The 18,555-nt window shown below is 43.4% G+C and overlaps 1 protein-coding gene across 2 annotated transcripts in view; it reads right to left on the bottom strand.

Moving 5' to 3' along the window:
- sik2b (salt-inducible kinase 2b) overlaps positions 1-18,555 on the bottom strand; it is a 90,043-nt gene that overhangs the window by 21,505 nt on the left and 49,983 nt on the right. For both annotated transcript variants that reach the window (XM_061680886.1, XM_061680887.1), the window contains exon 7: positions 2,471-2,697. In XM_061680886.1, the coding sequence (XP_061536870.1) occupies positions 2,471-2,697 (227 nt within the window). The remainder of the gene's footprint in view (positions 1-2,470; positions 2,698-18,555) is intronic.

Below are 18,555 nucleotides of genomic sequence, written 5' to 3'. Positions count from 1 at the left end.
ATTCCTTGTGTGTTTTTTGGACATACTTGGCAAATAAAGATGATTCTGATACATTAAGCTACCCAAAAAAGTAATTGCCCCCCCTTTAAAATCATAAAATAACTGTAGCTCAGCATATTTTTTGGAAAGCCGAGTTCATTTTCACTGACCACACCCAAGCCTGATTAAGTCCAGACCTGTTCAATTGAGAAATCACTTAAATAGAACCTGTCTAACAAAATGAAGTCAGTCAAAAGATCTCAAAAAGCTGCAATAAAATGCCACGATCCAGAGATATTCAATAAGAGATGAGAAATAAAGTAACTGACATCCATCAGTCTGGAAAGGCTGACAAATCCATTTCTAAAGCTTTAGGGTTCCAGCAAACCATGGTGAGAACCATTATCCACAAACAGAGAAAACATGGAACAGTGGCGAACCTTCCCATGAGTGGCCTGCCTACTAAAATTACCCCATGAGCACAGTAACGAATCATACAGGAGGTCACAAAGAAGCCCAGGACAACATCTAAAAGAACTGCAGACCTTCGTTGCCCCAGTTAAGGTTAGTGTTCATGACTCAACAATAAGGAAGAGACTGGGCAAAAATGGCATCCATGGCAGAGTTCCAAGGTGAAAGCCATTGCTGACAAAAAAATAAATAATTAAAGGCTCGTCCTTTGCAAAAAAAAAAAACAATGATTCCCAAGACTTTTGGATGAATATTCTATGGACTGACGCAACGAAAGTTTAACATTTTGGAAGGTGTGTGTCTTATTACAGCTGATGTAAATGTAACACAGCATTTCAGAAAAAGAACATCATACCAGCAGTCGAACATGGTGTTGGTAGTGTGATGGTTTTGCTATTTCAGGACCCAGACAACATGCTGTGATAGACGGAACCAGGGGTTCTGCCATTTACCAGATAATCCTGAAGGAGAATGTTCGGCCATCAGTTTGTGACCTCAAGCTGCAGCAGGGCAACGATCCAAAATACACCAGCAAATCAACTTGTGAATGGCTTAAATATAAATAAAGGTTTTGGAGTGACCTTGTCAAAGTCCGGACTTGAATCCGATTGAAATGCTGTGGCAAAAAGGCAGTTCATGCTCGAAAAATCTCTGTTGCTAAATTAAAACAATTCTGCAAGGAAGAGTTGGCCAACATATCTTCACAGAGATCTAAAAGATTCATTGCCAGTTATAGAAAATGCTTGATTTCAGTTGTTGCTGCTGAGAGTGGCCAGTTATTAGGGAAATACTTTTTCACACAGGGCCAGGTAGCTTTGAATATTTTTTTTTTCTTAATAAATAAAAACAAATTTTTAAAAATTATGTTTACTGGGGTTTCACGGTGGACGACTGGTTAGAGTGTCAGCCTCACAGTTCGGAGGACCGGGGATCAATCCCCGGCCCCGCCTGTGTGGAGTTTGCATGTTCTCCCCGTGCCTGCGTGGGTTTTCTCCGGGCACTCCGGTTTCCTCCTACATCCCAAAAACATGCATTAATTAGTGACTCTAAATTGCCCATAGGTGTGAATGTGAGTGCGAATGGTTGTTTGTTTGTATGTGCACTGCGATTGGCTGGCAACCAGTTCAGGGTGTACCCCGCCTCCTGCCCGATGATGGCTGGGATGGACTCCAGCACGCCCGCGACCCTAGTGAGGAGAAGCGGCTCAGAAAATGGATGGATGGATGTTTACTTGGGTTATCATTTCTAATATTTACTTTTGTTTGATGATCTTAAACAAAGTGAGGAAACTATACAAAAAAATAATTTGAGAATTTTCCGGGGGCAATGACTTATTCACTGCACTGTATGTCTGGCTTCAAATGGGTTTAGTTTGGTGAATAAAATATACAGGAAGGGACTAAACCTCAGAAGGGGTTAGAACACTATTGGAGTATTAGTTCTCCTTATCGCCAAAGTGTTTGCTGCTCCAAAAACAACAATAAACACTTCAGCTAACCCTCACACTGGCCCAGTAATAACCTCTGTTATGCCTTTTCCCAGTTGTACACAAGCCAGAAGCAAATTTCCTTCATTACCGAATTCAAACCTATTTTTGCAGTGCTGTGTAGCGGGTACTGATCCACTGTGACTGTGATTTACTCCCCGTGTCTGAAATCAAAGGCCTCTCGTGTTACTATCTTGACATGGAGCTGCACAAAGTTATTACATGATTTGTTTTTACTTTTATGTTAACTGTCATGTGAATTAGCTGGGTAAATGATTGGTAACTAATTTCTAATGTCAGGTTATGCTTCTATTAGGTGCTTTATGAATTTTTTAAATCCCTAATTTAGCATATACAAAGAGAAAATAATGGTTTGGCTGCCAATCAGGAAGGGAACATGGATTTTCTGTATTAATCCTCATATCAAGAGTAGTTTTTGTTCGTTGACGAGAAGGCAATTGATAAATTTCAGATTTTTAAAGTGCTAGTTTTCCTCCCCGTGTTATAAAAGATGCCAAACCCGTCCACCATTACCTCTACAGTCTTGTGCTGGTCGATGCCAAGGCTGTGCATCAAACGGAGAACCTGCTCGCTGTACTCCCCCACGCCCATCTCACCCTCAGCAGAGACAGGCTGCTGGTACAGAACTGGTCGCTGCACCGGAATATCTAATGCCATCCACTTGTGCTCTTTGATCTGCGCCACGGACAAACGCTTTGACGGATCCAGGACCAACATCCTGCGGATCAGATGCTCGCAGTCTGGAAGAGGGGAATAGAAAAACAATGGCAACAACAAATGAACTTTGACGTACTTTCTGAATTAATGTAATTTTCTTCCTCTGCTGAACAGCAATGTTTACACTTCTTTCAATTTCCCTCCAGTCCATATGAGATCTGCTGACCTCTCGTTAATGGTTAGATGAGATTGACGTCACACACAGCTGGGTTCTTAACAGGATTAAGGTCCCCTGCCTGCACCAGCAATGCCTGAACTGAATTCCTAGCCGCTGCACGGCACCCTGAGCCATTTGCACTGCTGCTAGGCTCTTGAAGCATTGATTTTTATTTTTTTTTAAAGGTGTCTTTCAATAAACAAACAAACATAGGAAACAATTAAAGCCATTTGCCTTGTTGGCATAAGGATTATCTTTTAGGGCAGGTTTACACAACAACAATATAGTAAAAACTGTGATTTTTGTTTCTTTGTGTGCGCACATACTGTACAGGTGCCAACATTTTAATGGTTCCTATTCCACATAGAGGTGCAGTAATACCTGAAGAGACTGTAATCCATCCATTTTCGATAGCACTCGTCCATACAGGCTACAGAAGAGCTAGAGCTTCACTGACTTAGGCCTGAAAGGCGGGGTCCACCATGCACTGGTCATTAGCCAATCACAGGATACCATAATCTGTCACTGAATATCCAACCAAGTTTATGTTCTCCATCCACTAAAAACTGCTACATACTGGTTGAGGGTACTTTCATGTCAATGGAAGAAAAACAGCACGTATGAACCTAGGAAATTTCCCCATTGTGGGACTAATAACAGTTATCTAACAAAATAAAACTGGTAACTGCACTTCACTTCATTACTAAACAGAAGCAACACTTCTGCTGCATCCACATGGGTGGTGGTGATCATCTCCAAATATTATGGCATTAAAATACTCTGAAGACTAAAGCACTTGCCATTTGTTTCTGCATAGAATGTTAGTTAGCTCACTTCAAATGAATACACACTCACAATTAATGCTTTCAGACCATTTAGCATTTTTGTTCTCCAAAACACTGTTGTCAAGTGTCCAAAACAATCGGTTTTATCCTTTATATTGATTGATTGAGTGATTGATTCATTGAAAGTTTATTTTTGAACACGCAGCATAAAAAAGCCAAACAAATAATAAAAACATACAATATAAATATCCCACACTGAAACACCGTCTACTGCCGATCCAAAAAGGATTACAAATAAGTAAAACTTGTTTAAATGCTATCCATTTACCATAAACTAAGACAAATTATCCATCAAGTGCAAACTGAAATACATGCACACAGTACGTACAGTACTATAATATATACACTTTTGTCTTTTTGCCTCTACAAAGTGAATATATGTAGCTCAGATTTGACTGACAGATTAATTTAACAATAAATGTATGTTTATCACAGTGGGTGTAGTTTTCAGTGGTGCAAAACTACACTTCATCAGCTTCTATATTTAGAATAAAGCACTCAGATAAGTTCAAGAAGATGCTGCAGGTCACTTATCGTTCTGTCAGGAACTGTCATGGCGTACTAAAATGTTTTATATCATCAAGTTTACAGACATGCCAGGTACTTTTAATAAAATGTTCACCCCATTATGTGCACAACCACAAAGACAGAAGTTAATGTCCCACTGTTACATTTTAGCAGCACGCGCTGTACAATATTCAGGGGTTGTGCTCGTTGCCACAGCTGTGTTTATAGCAACAACCGTAGTTGAATATGTTCCTCCAAAAGTCTAACTGCCCAGGGAAGGTTGTGGACTATGTCAGGGGTGACACTGCTGGAATCGGGCTGACTGACACACTGCTTCTGGGCAGGACATTACACAACCATGACTCAAGCACAGAAGCATCCCAGTTAACACTCACAACCTGCAAGTGGTGTAGGATTGCATGAAGTGAAGAGGAACAGCAGTCGAAGAGGCCTCAGATCAAGGAGCTGGTACTTAATTAGTGACGCTTTTCACTTGGGCTTGAGCTTGGAACATGACTGGACATGGCCACGGTTTGAGTCCTGCAAGAAATTGCAACTAGTTGTATCGATGCTAAACTCAGCTCAGGGACACAGTCACTGCTTGCACACACCGTCACTCTGACATTTGTCCTTGCATGCCTGCATGTGTGTGGTCTGCCTCTGGGTGGTGTGCAACAAAAATATATAAAGCAGAATATAAAATTGACTTCCCCTTCAAGGTCCTGTATTTTCCCTTTTTCTAGTATTTGGGATCTAATATTGTCTCTATGGTACCCCAGTAAACGTGAAATAAGACATAAAATCGGATCTTTTGAACGCTTCGTCATGCAAGTTGACGACTGCAGCAACCTGCTGACGACTGCAGCAACCTGCTGAAAAGACGGAAGGCTAATTTATCTACGAGCAGGAAGATCTATTACCCACCTCACCCGGCGCCCATATTCAAGTCCTTTCCTCCATTGACAAGAATGTCATGTCTCGATTTATTGCACTGAGAGATTAAGGAGCTCAAAACCATCTTGGAGCTCAAGCTCAATGCCGAACTTCATTCAGCAACAAACATGGTGACAACTGAGGTTGAAGTTCTCAAGAAAGTAAACAAAACATATCAATGCTGGACTTACAGTCAAGAAGCATGCGGGACAACCTAATCTTTTCCAGCATTTCCGAGAGTACACCCGATAATCCTGAATCTTAAGTAAAAAAATCGCGACAGTGCTGACAAGCCCAAAGGAGACACTTGCCAACATTACCTCCCACCGAGTCCACAGACTAGGAAAACCGCAAGCAGGGAATCAACCCCATCCAATCATCGCAAAATTCGAACATTCCGACAGAAAGTCTTTGTAAAGTCGAAAGGAAGGGAGCTGAAGGGTACACAGTTCGGGATGAATGACCAGTTTCCATGCAAAATCAACAAGCAATGCAAAGTCCTGTACCCTCTTAATGAAGAACTTCCGGCAACAAGGAAAACGCACCTTATTTATTGTGGACAAACTAAACATAGATGCTCAACTGTTTCACAACTCCAAAGTCACCCCTTTGATCTTGTAACAGATAAGTACTCCCCCCAAGTTTGCGCTAATATTCTGCATATAATGTAAGAAACTGTTTAATAATTTGTTTGGGTAAAACAAGGGAATCATGCACGTCCTATTACACCCTCCACTCATTGACAGGGAACATTGCCCTTGTTTTCTTTCTACTAGTCTTTCTTTAGAGCATTTCTTTTCCCCTTCTTTATGGCACTCTTTCCCACCCACACACCGAATGCTAACTCCCCCTCCCTGCCCCCACGTCTATTCTCATATTACATGTGTTTGTTTGTCACTCGTGATATATTCCCATGTCTTCCGTTTACGTTTTGGCTTTGCTGAACTCATAATATACATTCAATACCTTATTACGTAGTATCTCTAAACAGCACTTCATACTACCAGCTACACAATAAGAAAGTTCCCATGAAATATTAAATATATCACTGTTATCTATCTCTCCAAACAAAACGTATAAACGATACACACACAGATATTCCCACAATCATTCATAATGATTGTACACTTATTAATATGTCACTCATAACGTTTGTTTCATGGACTGTAAATGGCATTTGTTCACAGGCAAAAAGAGTTAAGATTATGGATTATATCACAAAATTTAAAACGGATCTCTTTTTTATACAAGAACCCATTTGTCTCGGGCTTTACACGATCAGGATTTTTGGGGCCGATCAGAGAGTTTTAAAAAAAGATAACCGATCACAAGATGGAGCAATGTGTCTATTGAAATGACCTGCTCATGGACTGTATATACTTGTGTACTTAATGGTACAAAAAATATATATATACAATAAATAATGTTCATCTTTGTTCATCTATTTATCCCAGTGAGGCATAGTGACAGAACAAATGAATGGTCTTCTATTAAATGGTAGGAAGTACATACAGTAATTAATGTATCCACTTTTTGTGACATTTGTGTTTGTTGGTGTGCTGTGAGATTTTTCAAATTGTAAAATATATTCCTTGGCTCCATAAAGGTTGGAAATCAATGCTCTAGTCAGCTTGTGTATTGTAATCAGGTCAAACCAACATTACAACTAACTTCCATCCATCCATCCATTTTCTACCGCTTATCCGGGTCGGGTGGCGGGGGCAGTAGCTTTAGCAGGGACGCCCAGACTTCCCTCTCCCCAGCCACTTCATCCAGCTCTTCCGGAGGGATCCCGAGGCGTTCCCAGGCCAGCCGAAGGACGTAGTCTCTCCAGCGTGTCCTGGACGTGCCCGGAACACTTAACCAGGGAGGCGTCCGGGAGGCATCCGAATCAGATGCCCCAGCCACCTCATCTGGCTCCTCTCAGACGCTGTACCCGATGGCGCCGTCATGCTTCCCGGCTTCAACATTCATCGAGCGGACCGCGACATGGAATCATCGGGGAAAACAAAGGGCCGCGGGATATGCCTCCATATCAACGAAAAATGGTGTACGGACGTCACGGTGCTCAGCACACACTGCAGCCTGCATTTGGAGTGGCTGTTTTTGAACTGTAAACTATTCTACTCCCCACGTGAGTTTGCATCGTTTATACTGGCTGGAGCCTATATTATACCGCAAGCTAACACGAACGCCGCATTGCTAACGCTCGCCGAACAAGTCAATGAAATTGAAAAACAAACAACCGGACTCACCCCTCATTATTCTCGGGGACTTTAACAAAGCTAAACTCAACCACGAACTCCCTAAATACAAGCAGCACATCGACTGTCCTACCAGGGAAAATAATACTTTAGACCACTGCTACACTACGGTAAAAAACGCATACCGTGCTATACCTCGTGCAGCCCTGGGCTCGTCTGATCACTGCTTAATTCACTTAATACCGACGTACAAGCAAGAACTTAAATGAGCGAAGCCTACAGTGAAAATAGTCAAAAAGTGGACCAATGAAGCCAAGATGGAACTTCAGAGCTGTTTAGACTGCACAGACTGGAGTGTCTTTGAAAATTCAGCTGGCAGCCTGGATGAATATACGGACACTGTCACATCCTATATCAGTTTCTGTGAAGAGGTTTGTGTACCAACAAAATCATTTCGGTCATTCAACAACCACAAGCCGTGGTTCACTGCTAAACTTAACCAGCTTCGCCAAGCTAAGGAAGATGCATATCAGAGCGGGGACAGGGCCCTGTATAATCGAGCTAGAAACCAGCTTACTAAAGAAATTAACATTGCAAAGAGGATCTATGCAGCAAAGTTGGAAAAACAGTTCAGCGCGAACGACTCAAAATCAGTCTGGCGTGCATTCCAATCGCTGACTAATTACAAGCGACGATCCCCCAAGCTGAGAACAATAGCACACTAGCCAACGACTTGAATACCTTCTATTGTAGATTTGAAAAGGACAGTTTCACTCCACACACCCACCCGGCTGCACCCGCGGCCACAACCGCACCTCTGACTTCTGCGTTAACCATCCATGAACAGGATGTGAGACGCATCTTCAAACAACAGAAGATTAACAAAGCGGCAGGACCGGACCATGTATCCCCATCCTGCCTCAAAGTCTGCGCGGACCAGCTCGCTCCAGTCTTCACTCAGATCTTCAACAGATCTTTGGAAATGTGCGAAGTTCCATCCTGTTTCAAACGCTCCACCATCATTCCAGTCCCCAAGAAACCTGCAATCTCTGGTCTGAATGACTTCAGGCCTGTCGCTTTGACATCTGTGGTCATGAAGTCCTTTGAACGTCTCGTGCTGGACCACCTCAAGAGTGTCACAGGTCCCCTGCTGGACCCCCTGCAGTTTGCCTACCAAGCGAACAGGTCTGCGGATGATGCAGTCAACATGGGACTGCACTTCATCCTAGAACACCTCGACAGTGCAGGGACCTACGCGAGGATCCTGTTCGTGGACTTCAGCTCAGCGTTCAACACCATCATCCCTGAACTCCTTTCAACCAAGCTTCTCCAGCTCAGCGTCTCACCTGCCATCTGCCAGTGGATTTACAGCTTTCTGACGGGCAGGACACAGCAGGTCAGCCTGGGGGAGGCCACCTCATCCACACGCAGCATCAGCACTGGGGCGCCCCAAGGTTGTGTCCTCTCTCCGCTGCTCTTCTCTCTCTACACGAACGACTGCACCTCAGCGAACCCGACTGTCAAGCTCCTGAAGTTTGCAGATGACACCACTGTCATCGGCCTCATCAAGGACGGTGACGAGTCTGCATATCGACAGGAAGCGGAGCGGCTGGAGCTGTGGTGCGGCCGACACAACCTGGAGCTGAACACGCTCAAGACGGTAGAGATGATCGTGGACTTCAGGAGGCATCCTTCGCCACAGCTGCCCCTCACGTTGTCCAGCTGCCTTGTGTCAACCGTCGAGACCTTCAAGTTCCTGGGAATTACAATCTCTCAGGACCTGAAGTGGGCGAACAACATCAACTCCGTCCTCAAAAAGGCCCAGCAGAGGATGTACTTCCTGCGGCTTCTGAGAAAGCACGGCCTGCCACCGGAGCTGCTGAGACAGTTCTACACAGCGGTCATCAAATCAGTCCTGTGTTCTTCCATCACAGTCTGGTTTGGTGCTGCTACAAAAAAGGACAAACTCCGACTGCAACGGACAATCAAAACTGCTGAAAGGATTGTCGGTACCCCCCTACCCACCATTGAGGACTTGCACGCTGCCAGAACTAAGACAAGGGCGTGCAAAATCCTCTCGGACCGTCTGCACCCCGGTCACCAGCTCTTCCAGCTCCTTCCCTCAGGTAGGCGCTACCGATCAACGCAAACTAGAACTAGTAGACATTCCAACAGCTTCTTCCCTCTTCCGATCAACTTCTTAAACACCTAACCTATAATTCCATTACAATAAGCTGGCAGTTTTTGACTTGAGTTCGTTGTCACATTTCTGTGGGGCCAATTATGTATTACTCGTGCACTCACTGTAGTTGTCTCGCCATGCTGCACTATTTGCATATACTGGCCACTCATGCCAGAGTAGCATCTGCTCCAATTGCACACTGATTGAGGAGTATCTGTAACATTTGCACAACCAACATTGTCCCAGATGATCGCACTACTCGTCACTTTAAACCGCATACACTCCTTGAAGTCTCAGCGCCCTTTGCACAATGGTCATTGCACCGGACTATCGCAATATTAGTCATTCGAACTGCTCTAAGTGCTAGAGGACTCTGCATCTTTTTGCACAATTGTTTTTTGTCAATGTCTTTATGTCTCCAAAGTGTTCTGTAAATTGACTGTCTGTAGTGCTAGAGCGGCTCCAACTACCGGAGACAAATTCCTTGTGTGTTTTGGACATACTTGGCAAATAAAGATGATTCTGATTCAATGCGGAGGAGCAACGGCTCTACTCTGAGATCCTCCCGGATGACCGAGCTTCTCACCCTATCTCTAAGGGAGAGCCCGGACACCCTGCGGAGGAAACTCATTTCGGCCGCTTGTATCCGGGATCTCGTTCTTTCGGTCACGACCCACAGCTCGTGACCATAGGTGAGGGTAGGAACGAAGATCGACCGGTAAATTGAGAGCTTCGCCTTTCGGCTTAGCTCCTTCTTTACCACAACGGACCGATACAAAGTCCGCATCACTGCAGACGCTGCACCGATCCGTCTGTCGATCTCCCGTTCCATTCTTCCCTCACTCGTGAACAAGACCCCAAGATACTTTAACTCCTCCACATGGGGCAGGATCTCATCCCCGACCTGGAGAGGGCATGCCACACTTTTCCGACTGAGGACCATGGTCTCAGATTTGGAGGTGCTGATTCTCATCCCAGCCGCTTCACACTCGGCTGCGAACTGCTCCAGTGAGAGTTGGAGCTCACGGCTTGATGAAGCCAACAGAACCACATCATCAGCAAAAAGCAGAGATGCAATACTGAGGCCACAAAACCGGACCCCCTTTTCGCCTTGGCTGCGCCTAGAAATTCTGTCCATAAAAGTTATGAACAGAATCGGCGACAAAGGGCAGCCTTGGCGGAGTCCAACCCTCACCGGGAACGAGTCCGACTTACTGCCGGATATGCGGACCAAACTCTGACTCCGGTCGTACAGGGACCGAACAGCCCGTATCAGGGGGTTCGGTACCCCATACTCCTGAAGCACCCTCCACAGGACTCCCCGAGGGACACGGTCGAACGCCTTCTCCAAGTCCACAAAACACATGTAGACTGGTTGGGCGAACTCCCATGCACCCTCGAGGACCCTGCCGAGGGTGTAGAGCTGGTCCACTGTTCCACGGCCAGGACGAAAACCACACTGCTCCTCCTGAATCTGAGATTCGACTTCCCGACGGACCCTCCTCTCCAGCACCCCTGAATAGACCTTACCAGGGAGGCTGAGCAGTGTGATCCCCCTGTAGTTGGAACACACCCTCCGGACCACCACCCCAGTCTGCCAATCCAGAGGCACTGTCCCCGATGTCCACGCGATGTTACCGAGGCGTGTCAACCAGGACAGCCCCACAACATCCAGAGCCTTTAGGAACTCCGGGCGAATCTCATCCACCCCCGGGGCCCTGCCACCGAGGAGCTTTTTAACTACCTCGGTGACCTCAAATCCAGAGATAGGAGAGCCCGCCTCAGAGAACCCACACTCTGCTTCCTCATGGGAAGGCGTGTCGGTGGAATTGAGGAGGTCTTCGAAGTGGTGCACTGCTATCCTCTCCTGAGACGTCGGATGGTGGACCAGAATTTCCTCGAAGCCGTCCGGAAGTCTTTCTCCATGGCCTCACCGAACTCCTCCCATACCCGAGTTTTTGCTTCAGCGACCACCAGAGCTGCATTCCGCTTGGCCACCCGGTACCCATCAGCTGCCTCAGGAGTCCCACAGGCCAAAAAGGCCCAATAGGACTCCTTCTTCAGCTTGACGGCATCCCTCACCGTTGGTGTCCACCAGTATACCCACACCTGCTCGGCGCCTCTCACCGTGGGCAACTCCAGAGTGGAAGAGAGTCCAACCCCTCTCGAGAGGACTGGGACCAGAGCCCAAGCTGTGTGTGGAGGCGAGTCCGACTATATCTAGTCGGAACTTCTCGACCTCACACACCAGCTCGGGCTCCTTCCCTGCCAGAGAGGTGACATTCCACGTCCCTAGAGCCAGCTTCTGTAGCCGGGGATCGGATCGCCAAGGTCCCCGCCTTCGGCCACCGCCCAGCTCACACTGCACCCGACCCCTATGGCCCCTCCCACAGGTGGTGAGCCCATGGGAAGGGGGACCCACGTTACCCTTTCGGGCTGTGCCCGGCCGGGCCCCATGGGCGCAGGCCCGGCCACCAGGCGCTCGCCTTTGAGCCCCACCACCAGGCCTGGCTCCAGTGGGGGGCCCCGGTGACCCGCGTCCGGGCAAGGAAAAACGAAGTCCATTGTTTATCGTCATCATTAGGGGTCTTTAAGCCGTGCTTTGTCTGGTCCCTCACCTAGGACCTGTTTGTCATGGGTGACCCTGCCAGGGGGATAAAGCCCCAGACAACTTAGCTCCTAGGATCACTGGGACACACAAACCCCTCCACCACGACAAGGTGACGGCTCAAGGAGGGGTACAACTAACTTACTGTAATTAAATTACTTCACCCACACCGAAAATTTAGAGCAGGATTCGACAGAACGGCAGCATGTTTATGCACAACCGTTTGTGGTAACACTAGCCGGCTAGGCTACATAAAGTTTTGTTGCCTGCTTGCGAGCTGTATCGTATTAAAAGTACAGGAACATACCTCAAGCAACCCTTAAACGAACGTCCTCTCCTGAGCACCGGTGACCACCAACACACATTTTCCCCCATTTTATTCTTATAATACAGTCGGCACGATCCACTCTTGTTGTCGTCGCCACAGTAACGAGTGTATACGGTTGCATTTGAGTTGACAAGATAAAGCCCAATGATCGTAAAGAACGGGATGTGGTGGTATCGGAATACAATATTTTATTGCAGTAGTCTGACATACTGCAATTGTGAAAGAGCAGATTTGTGATCCGGGCATCACGTGTTATCTGTCTCTGACGTGTTGTCTGTCCCGCACCGCCGACATTTTTTTATTTTATTTTTGCCGTCAGATAGTTATAGTACTACGTCAAAAGACATGCGACAAGGCTAAAAATAAACTAGCATTTCAGAATCAGAATCAGAATCAGAATCATCTTTATTTGCCAAGTATGTCCAAAACACACAGGGAATTTGTCTCCGGTAGTATTCAAATATACTGTGCACAATGGCGACGCAGAGTAAAGGACGTCATTGATCGGATCAGCGAATTATGACATTGAAGCCGATCAGCATAAAATGCAAAATATCATCCGATACTGATAAGGCCGATCAGATCGTTGTAGTCTAATTTGTCGAAATAAAATAAACATTTAACCAGTTTAAATTTCAATCAGACCTTTTCAGCTAGCTATAAGAGCAGACAAAGACGAGTCTCAATTCTAATTAATCATAGACTACGTTTTACATTAAATCGCAAAATAACTGACCGAGAAGGCTGATACATAATTGTTCAGGCAACTATATTTTAACAAATCATACACATTCGTTAATGTATACGCTTCGAATAATGATGATCCAGCTTTTATTCCCACACTTTTTTCCCCATCTGACCAATTAAACAATTATTATTAGTGGCGACTTTAATAGAGCACTTAATCCAACCAATCCAATCAAAATCTTCCCAAATATTAGATGAATATATGCATGATTTTGGACTTGCTGTCATATGAAAAGTACAAAATTATACAAAAAGGGAATACACTTTATTTTCTTCAGTACACCGCTACTTCTCTAGAATTGACTTTTTTTTTTACAAATAACTCAGCTGCTCAAAACATTACTTCCAAAATACATTCAATAAAAATCGGCGATCACGCCCCAGTTTCTCTCTGCCTCAAACTTGAATCAAACATGACACCTTCTCCAACCTACTTCTTGACTGAAAGATCCAGAGTTCGATACATTTGCAAAGAAAGAATGGAAATATCTTGATTTGAATGATTCCACAACTATATCTCCATCCTTACTTTGGGAAGCAGAAAAAGCTGTAATTAGAGGCAAAATCATTTCATACTCTTCCTACAAGAAAAAAGAGGAACAAAAATTAGAAAGCGAATTGGAGAAGAAAATCAAACAATTTACAGAAGAATATTGAATAAATCAGATGGACCTACTTAGGAACCAACTTTATAATGCTACACAAAAACTTGATAGCAAATCAAAAAGTACAGAGTTCCTACTATAACAGCGAAGATACACACATTTTGAGACCAATAATAAATCAGGAAAACAACAACAACAAAAACTAATTACAACCATACAAGATTTATATCTCAAATTTACTCAATCACCTCAGGAATTAAATGATATATTCTATAACTACTCCAGTAACTTATATTCATCTCCCAAGAAGCCGAATAAAAAGGACATTGAAACTTTTATCAATAACTGGTAACTCATTTGTTCACTGGATCGCAACTTTATACAATTCACCCAAATGAATTGTCACCACAAATAGGGTTACATCACAAAGTTTTCCCCCCCAAATTTTTTTAAATAAATAATTAAAGAAAATAATAAATAACTTAAACAGAGGGAGTATTTCAATCTACCCTGTTGCACAGCAAAACTGTTCCAGCACAAAAGGCCAACAGAACCACCATTCTGCATTGCCATGCAGCTCAACAGGATAAGTTAAAAAAATAATCCTCAGACCGCTAAAGTTAACACTTGAATATGTCTATTTCGGCAATTAGTACCTGTGTAGCAGGTGCTTTAAGACACTAAAACCATTATTAGGCTTTGTTTCTTTATTTTGTTTAAACTGAAAGTGAAGAAGTTGCATAGAGCTCATTGGGTTTTGTCCCCAATATTAATCCTGAACAATGTAATCAATACCTGATTGTCAATTTTAATCATCATTGATGAAGAAAAAATATTTGATTACTAGGGTTGGGAATGGAGAACCGATTGGAACCGGTACTAACGTTCCCAGTTTTGATGCCTAGTCCTCCAGCCGTGAAGTAGTAGTGGCGAAAAGCAACTAAGAAGCGGCGTAAACCAACGAAGAAGAACAGACACAATGAGGTGCTTGTGCCCAACGGCAGCGGTGGTGAACAAAAGGGTGTCTTAACTTTGTTTAAAATGAATGACCAGTTGCCTCAGTGCAACACTTGGAATAAGATTATATTGTGTAAAGGTGTTTTTCCTGATGTGTTTAGCATTTATTTTAGTCTTCAAACCAACGTAAGCGCCGATGACAAAAACATTGTTTTAAAAAAAAAATGCTTAACACTGAGCTATAACTTCACCTTATCAACTTTACTTTACAATGAATTGGGACAAAATTCACATAAACGTCTCACAGTATCACAAACACGAACCTTGAGCCACATCGGTGGCTAGGGAAAGGAATCAGCGTTTTATAGCATTTGGTTAAAAATAAAAAATAATCACTGGTGCCGTGTGAAGTTAGTTTTCGCGCCAAAAGTTCCGGTGCGTACCCTTCAAAATAAAAGGCTACAAGCTTAAAACAAGAAGTCAAGTTAAAACTTGCACATATAAACCATTTGATGTGATGAAACAGAATACAGGGGCAGCTATATACCATTGTTAAAATTAACTATTTTAACAGTGCTGTGAGTGAAGTCAAGTCTCGGTCAACTGGGTGAGTGAAACAATAAAATAAAATAGTTAAAACAGTTAAAATAACTATTTTAATTTATATTGATTATATTATATTGAATATTGTTTCAAATATTAACTTTTAGCTGAAACAATAATTAATGAATATAAAGTCCATTGGGTAAGTTCCACACACATTGCCTTTTAGTTCATAGGTTTGATATTGATACTGGTTATAAAGAACCTCGAGTCAAATGTTCATTTTAGTCTATGCTGTGGGCTGCTAAGAAAATGGATGTTCATAATTTGGACACCCTTTATTTTAAGCCATGCAAACCTTTTTGACCCAGCCCCCTAAAAGAATCTGAATCGAAAATCGTTTGGAACTGGAATCGAACTAAGGAACCGGAATCGCTCAAATTCAAATTATGCCCAACTCTAACAGACGCGCGCGCGCACACGCACGCGCACACGCACACACACACACACACACACACAAAATGACCTTTGCATGTAAACTGAACAGATCAATTATTGCTTTTAAGATTATTTCTTTAGGTAAAATGCTATAAATTATTCCTCATATGATCCTACTGTAATAGCTTTAAGTAGAAAAAATGTATGCAACAATGTTCGTGACAATAACAGGAAATGTGAAAAGAAAATCCTTTTAGATGACACATAAATATAAAGCATTTTGTAAATCCATTCATGAAGAAAATTCTTATTTGTATTTGTACAGCCAATGATTTAAGTTGTCATGATAATGTGGTTTGCAGTTTCTGATGCATTTCAGCCACAAATGTCTGCAATGAGAGTCAGACACGCACAAATAGAAACCCGGTGTTGGGTTAACTGTTTCCCTGGATAACATGACTCACGCGTTCTCTGCGGTGTGCCAACATCCAGCTGTGGAATAGAGAGACTGGTGGCAGACCATGTTCACAGTGATGAAATGTTCTAGTGAGCGTGAACTGGGCTGTGCGAGGCTGTGCCAGACTATTAACTGGCTGGTAAGATGAGCAACAGGAGAGCAAGTAACTGATTCAAGGAATGCGCACAGCCCATCCTGTTCTTACTTCTCAGGGAAAGTCGCCTGATCTGTCTGCAGCGCTCCATGTCCCCCTCCTCTGTGCATGTTAATTGTTTCAAGGTCCCCTCACAAACAAACCAAGAACATAACCCAGACCATGTCCATTCAGATCAACTCCAGTATTCTGGAGGACATCCAAAAAGTTACATTTCTTAATTTTTACTTGGGTCATACCAAAAGAAAAGATTGCCGAACATTTGCTTTTCATTGGATAGCAACAAAACGTCAGATACAGAGAAACGGGACAGAAAGAGGGGCTTCAGGGACACATGAGAATGTCCAGATACACAGAAAGAAATAAGGTGTGTCAGAAAATTTCCAGGACTGATGTCCCAAATGATATATTTCAAATCTAAACTACAAATTTTCCCCTTCGAAGTAATCCATCTGAAATCTAACACACTTTGCTAGTCTTCTCTGCCACGCTTTCATGCACCCTTGGAAGCATTCTACCCGGATCCTCCGTAGCTTCATCGTTAAGGCAATGTTGATGCTGCCCACATGTTCAAAAAGGGTCCTTGATCTCCCCCCGATCTTGAGTGATCCAGCAGGGTTACGTTCTTCGTAGCCAGAAACTGTCAAACGCTCCAAGCACAATTTGCGCTTCTTCTAGCACACTGACAAATCAAAAGCCGCATGATCTCTTTGGATGCACTGGTTGCTTGCATAGCACATGTTCCGAGGGAAAACTCGTAGTTTGGGTTTGAAAATAGTGACACCAGTCGTGGAACTTTTCTGACAGACATGGCAGAGACACAGACAGGGGAACATCTGGGGGGTTTCGCGGGCTTGTCAGGTTTTAAAAACAGCTCTGGCTCGAGACTTCATCTTAAGCCAGCTAGCTAGTTTTTCTGGTTTCTAAAAGGTAGCATGTATGATACAAGCTACCTTTGGAAACCACAAAAACCGAGTAGCAAAACTCAGGACAATGTCCCAGTGGGAGGTCCAGGGTGGGGTGAGCCGCCTGGCGAAAAATGAATTTTAGCAATTAGACGTTAAAATGTGGCTAAAATTCTCACATTTCTGCGAGAATCATAGGGTGACGTTCACCCCAAAAAATTCTGCAAGAATCAAAAAGGTGAAGGACATTTTATGAGCTAATCTTACTAACGAGTATATTAATGTTGAACATTAGCACAACATGACCAATATTTTTGCAATTATAACCTTCACAAGACCAACTACTCTGCATTCCAAATATGAATACTTCCAATACTAAAAATTGTCATGATCCTTAACCACAGTGTATAGTATAGAAATAATAAGCAACTATAAGGTACTGTCTTGTTCTATCACTGAAATAGATTACCATGTGACATTAGGGCTGGGCGATCTGGCAAATAAATTATCTATTTTTTTCATAACGGTCTGATCTCTATCAGTTTTTTTATATTGCTTTTACACTTTTAAATAACCAGCTTTAATGCATCTGTACTCGAAACTAAAGAAGCTAGAGAGTAGTTCAACATTTTATTAAAGCCTTTTATTAAAAACACTGCTCATTGTTAATATTTAAAACCATAACCCTAACATATTAGCATACTAGGCAAATACGGCAAATATATAAAAATTAAAACAAATTTCACTTAACAGTGCAACGAATGTAGAAAAATATGTTTGAAGTTTTAAGTCCTGAGTATTTTTGGAGGTACAAGATTCAAAATAAACAAACTGCCGCATTTGGGATAATGAAGGTACCTTGTAAACATTATTATTCTCCAGTTATGATACTACATACACTGTTACCATTATTGCTGCTTTCAAATATGTATAATCTTTAATAACTATACAGATTAACAAGTTTTGCCATTTTACAAACCACCTAAATAATGACATCATTAATAAAGATTGATTGTTTGGGCTGTGGCCTCAACGCTAGCAGTGGCTAACTGCTAATGCTACTGAACCTGCAACAGTGAGTGACGGTGTCCTCACTGCGCTCACATTTTTTTGCTTTCCACATAATCACTTTGGTGGTACTTCTTCAAATGAATAAATACAGTGGTGCCCATTTTTGAGGGCGCTGACATACCTTGAACATCGGGTAGTTAATAGCATTGTTCCACGTCGCTTTGGAGACACAAACACCGATGGGTACTCGCGGAGCGGCCGATAACGTGGACGAGCTGCCGCCGACGGAGCAGGCTCCGT

Source organism: Phycodurus eques, chromosome 7, assembly GCF_024500275.1.
Source record: "Phycodurus eques isolate BA_2022a chromosome 7, UOR_Pequ_1.1, whole genome shotgun sequence".
Taxonomy (NCBI): Eukaryota; Metazoa; Chordata; class Actinopteri; order Syngnathiformes; family Syngnathidae; genus Phycodurus; species Phycodurus eques.
The sequence above is the reverse complement of the archived record's forward strand: the minus strand, read 5'-3'. Positions and strand labels throughout refer to the sequence as shown.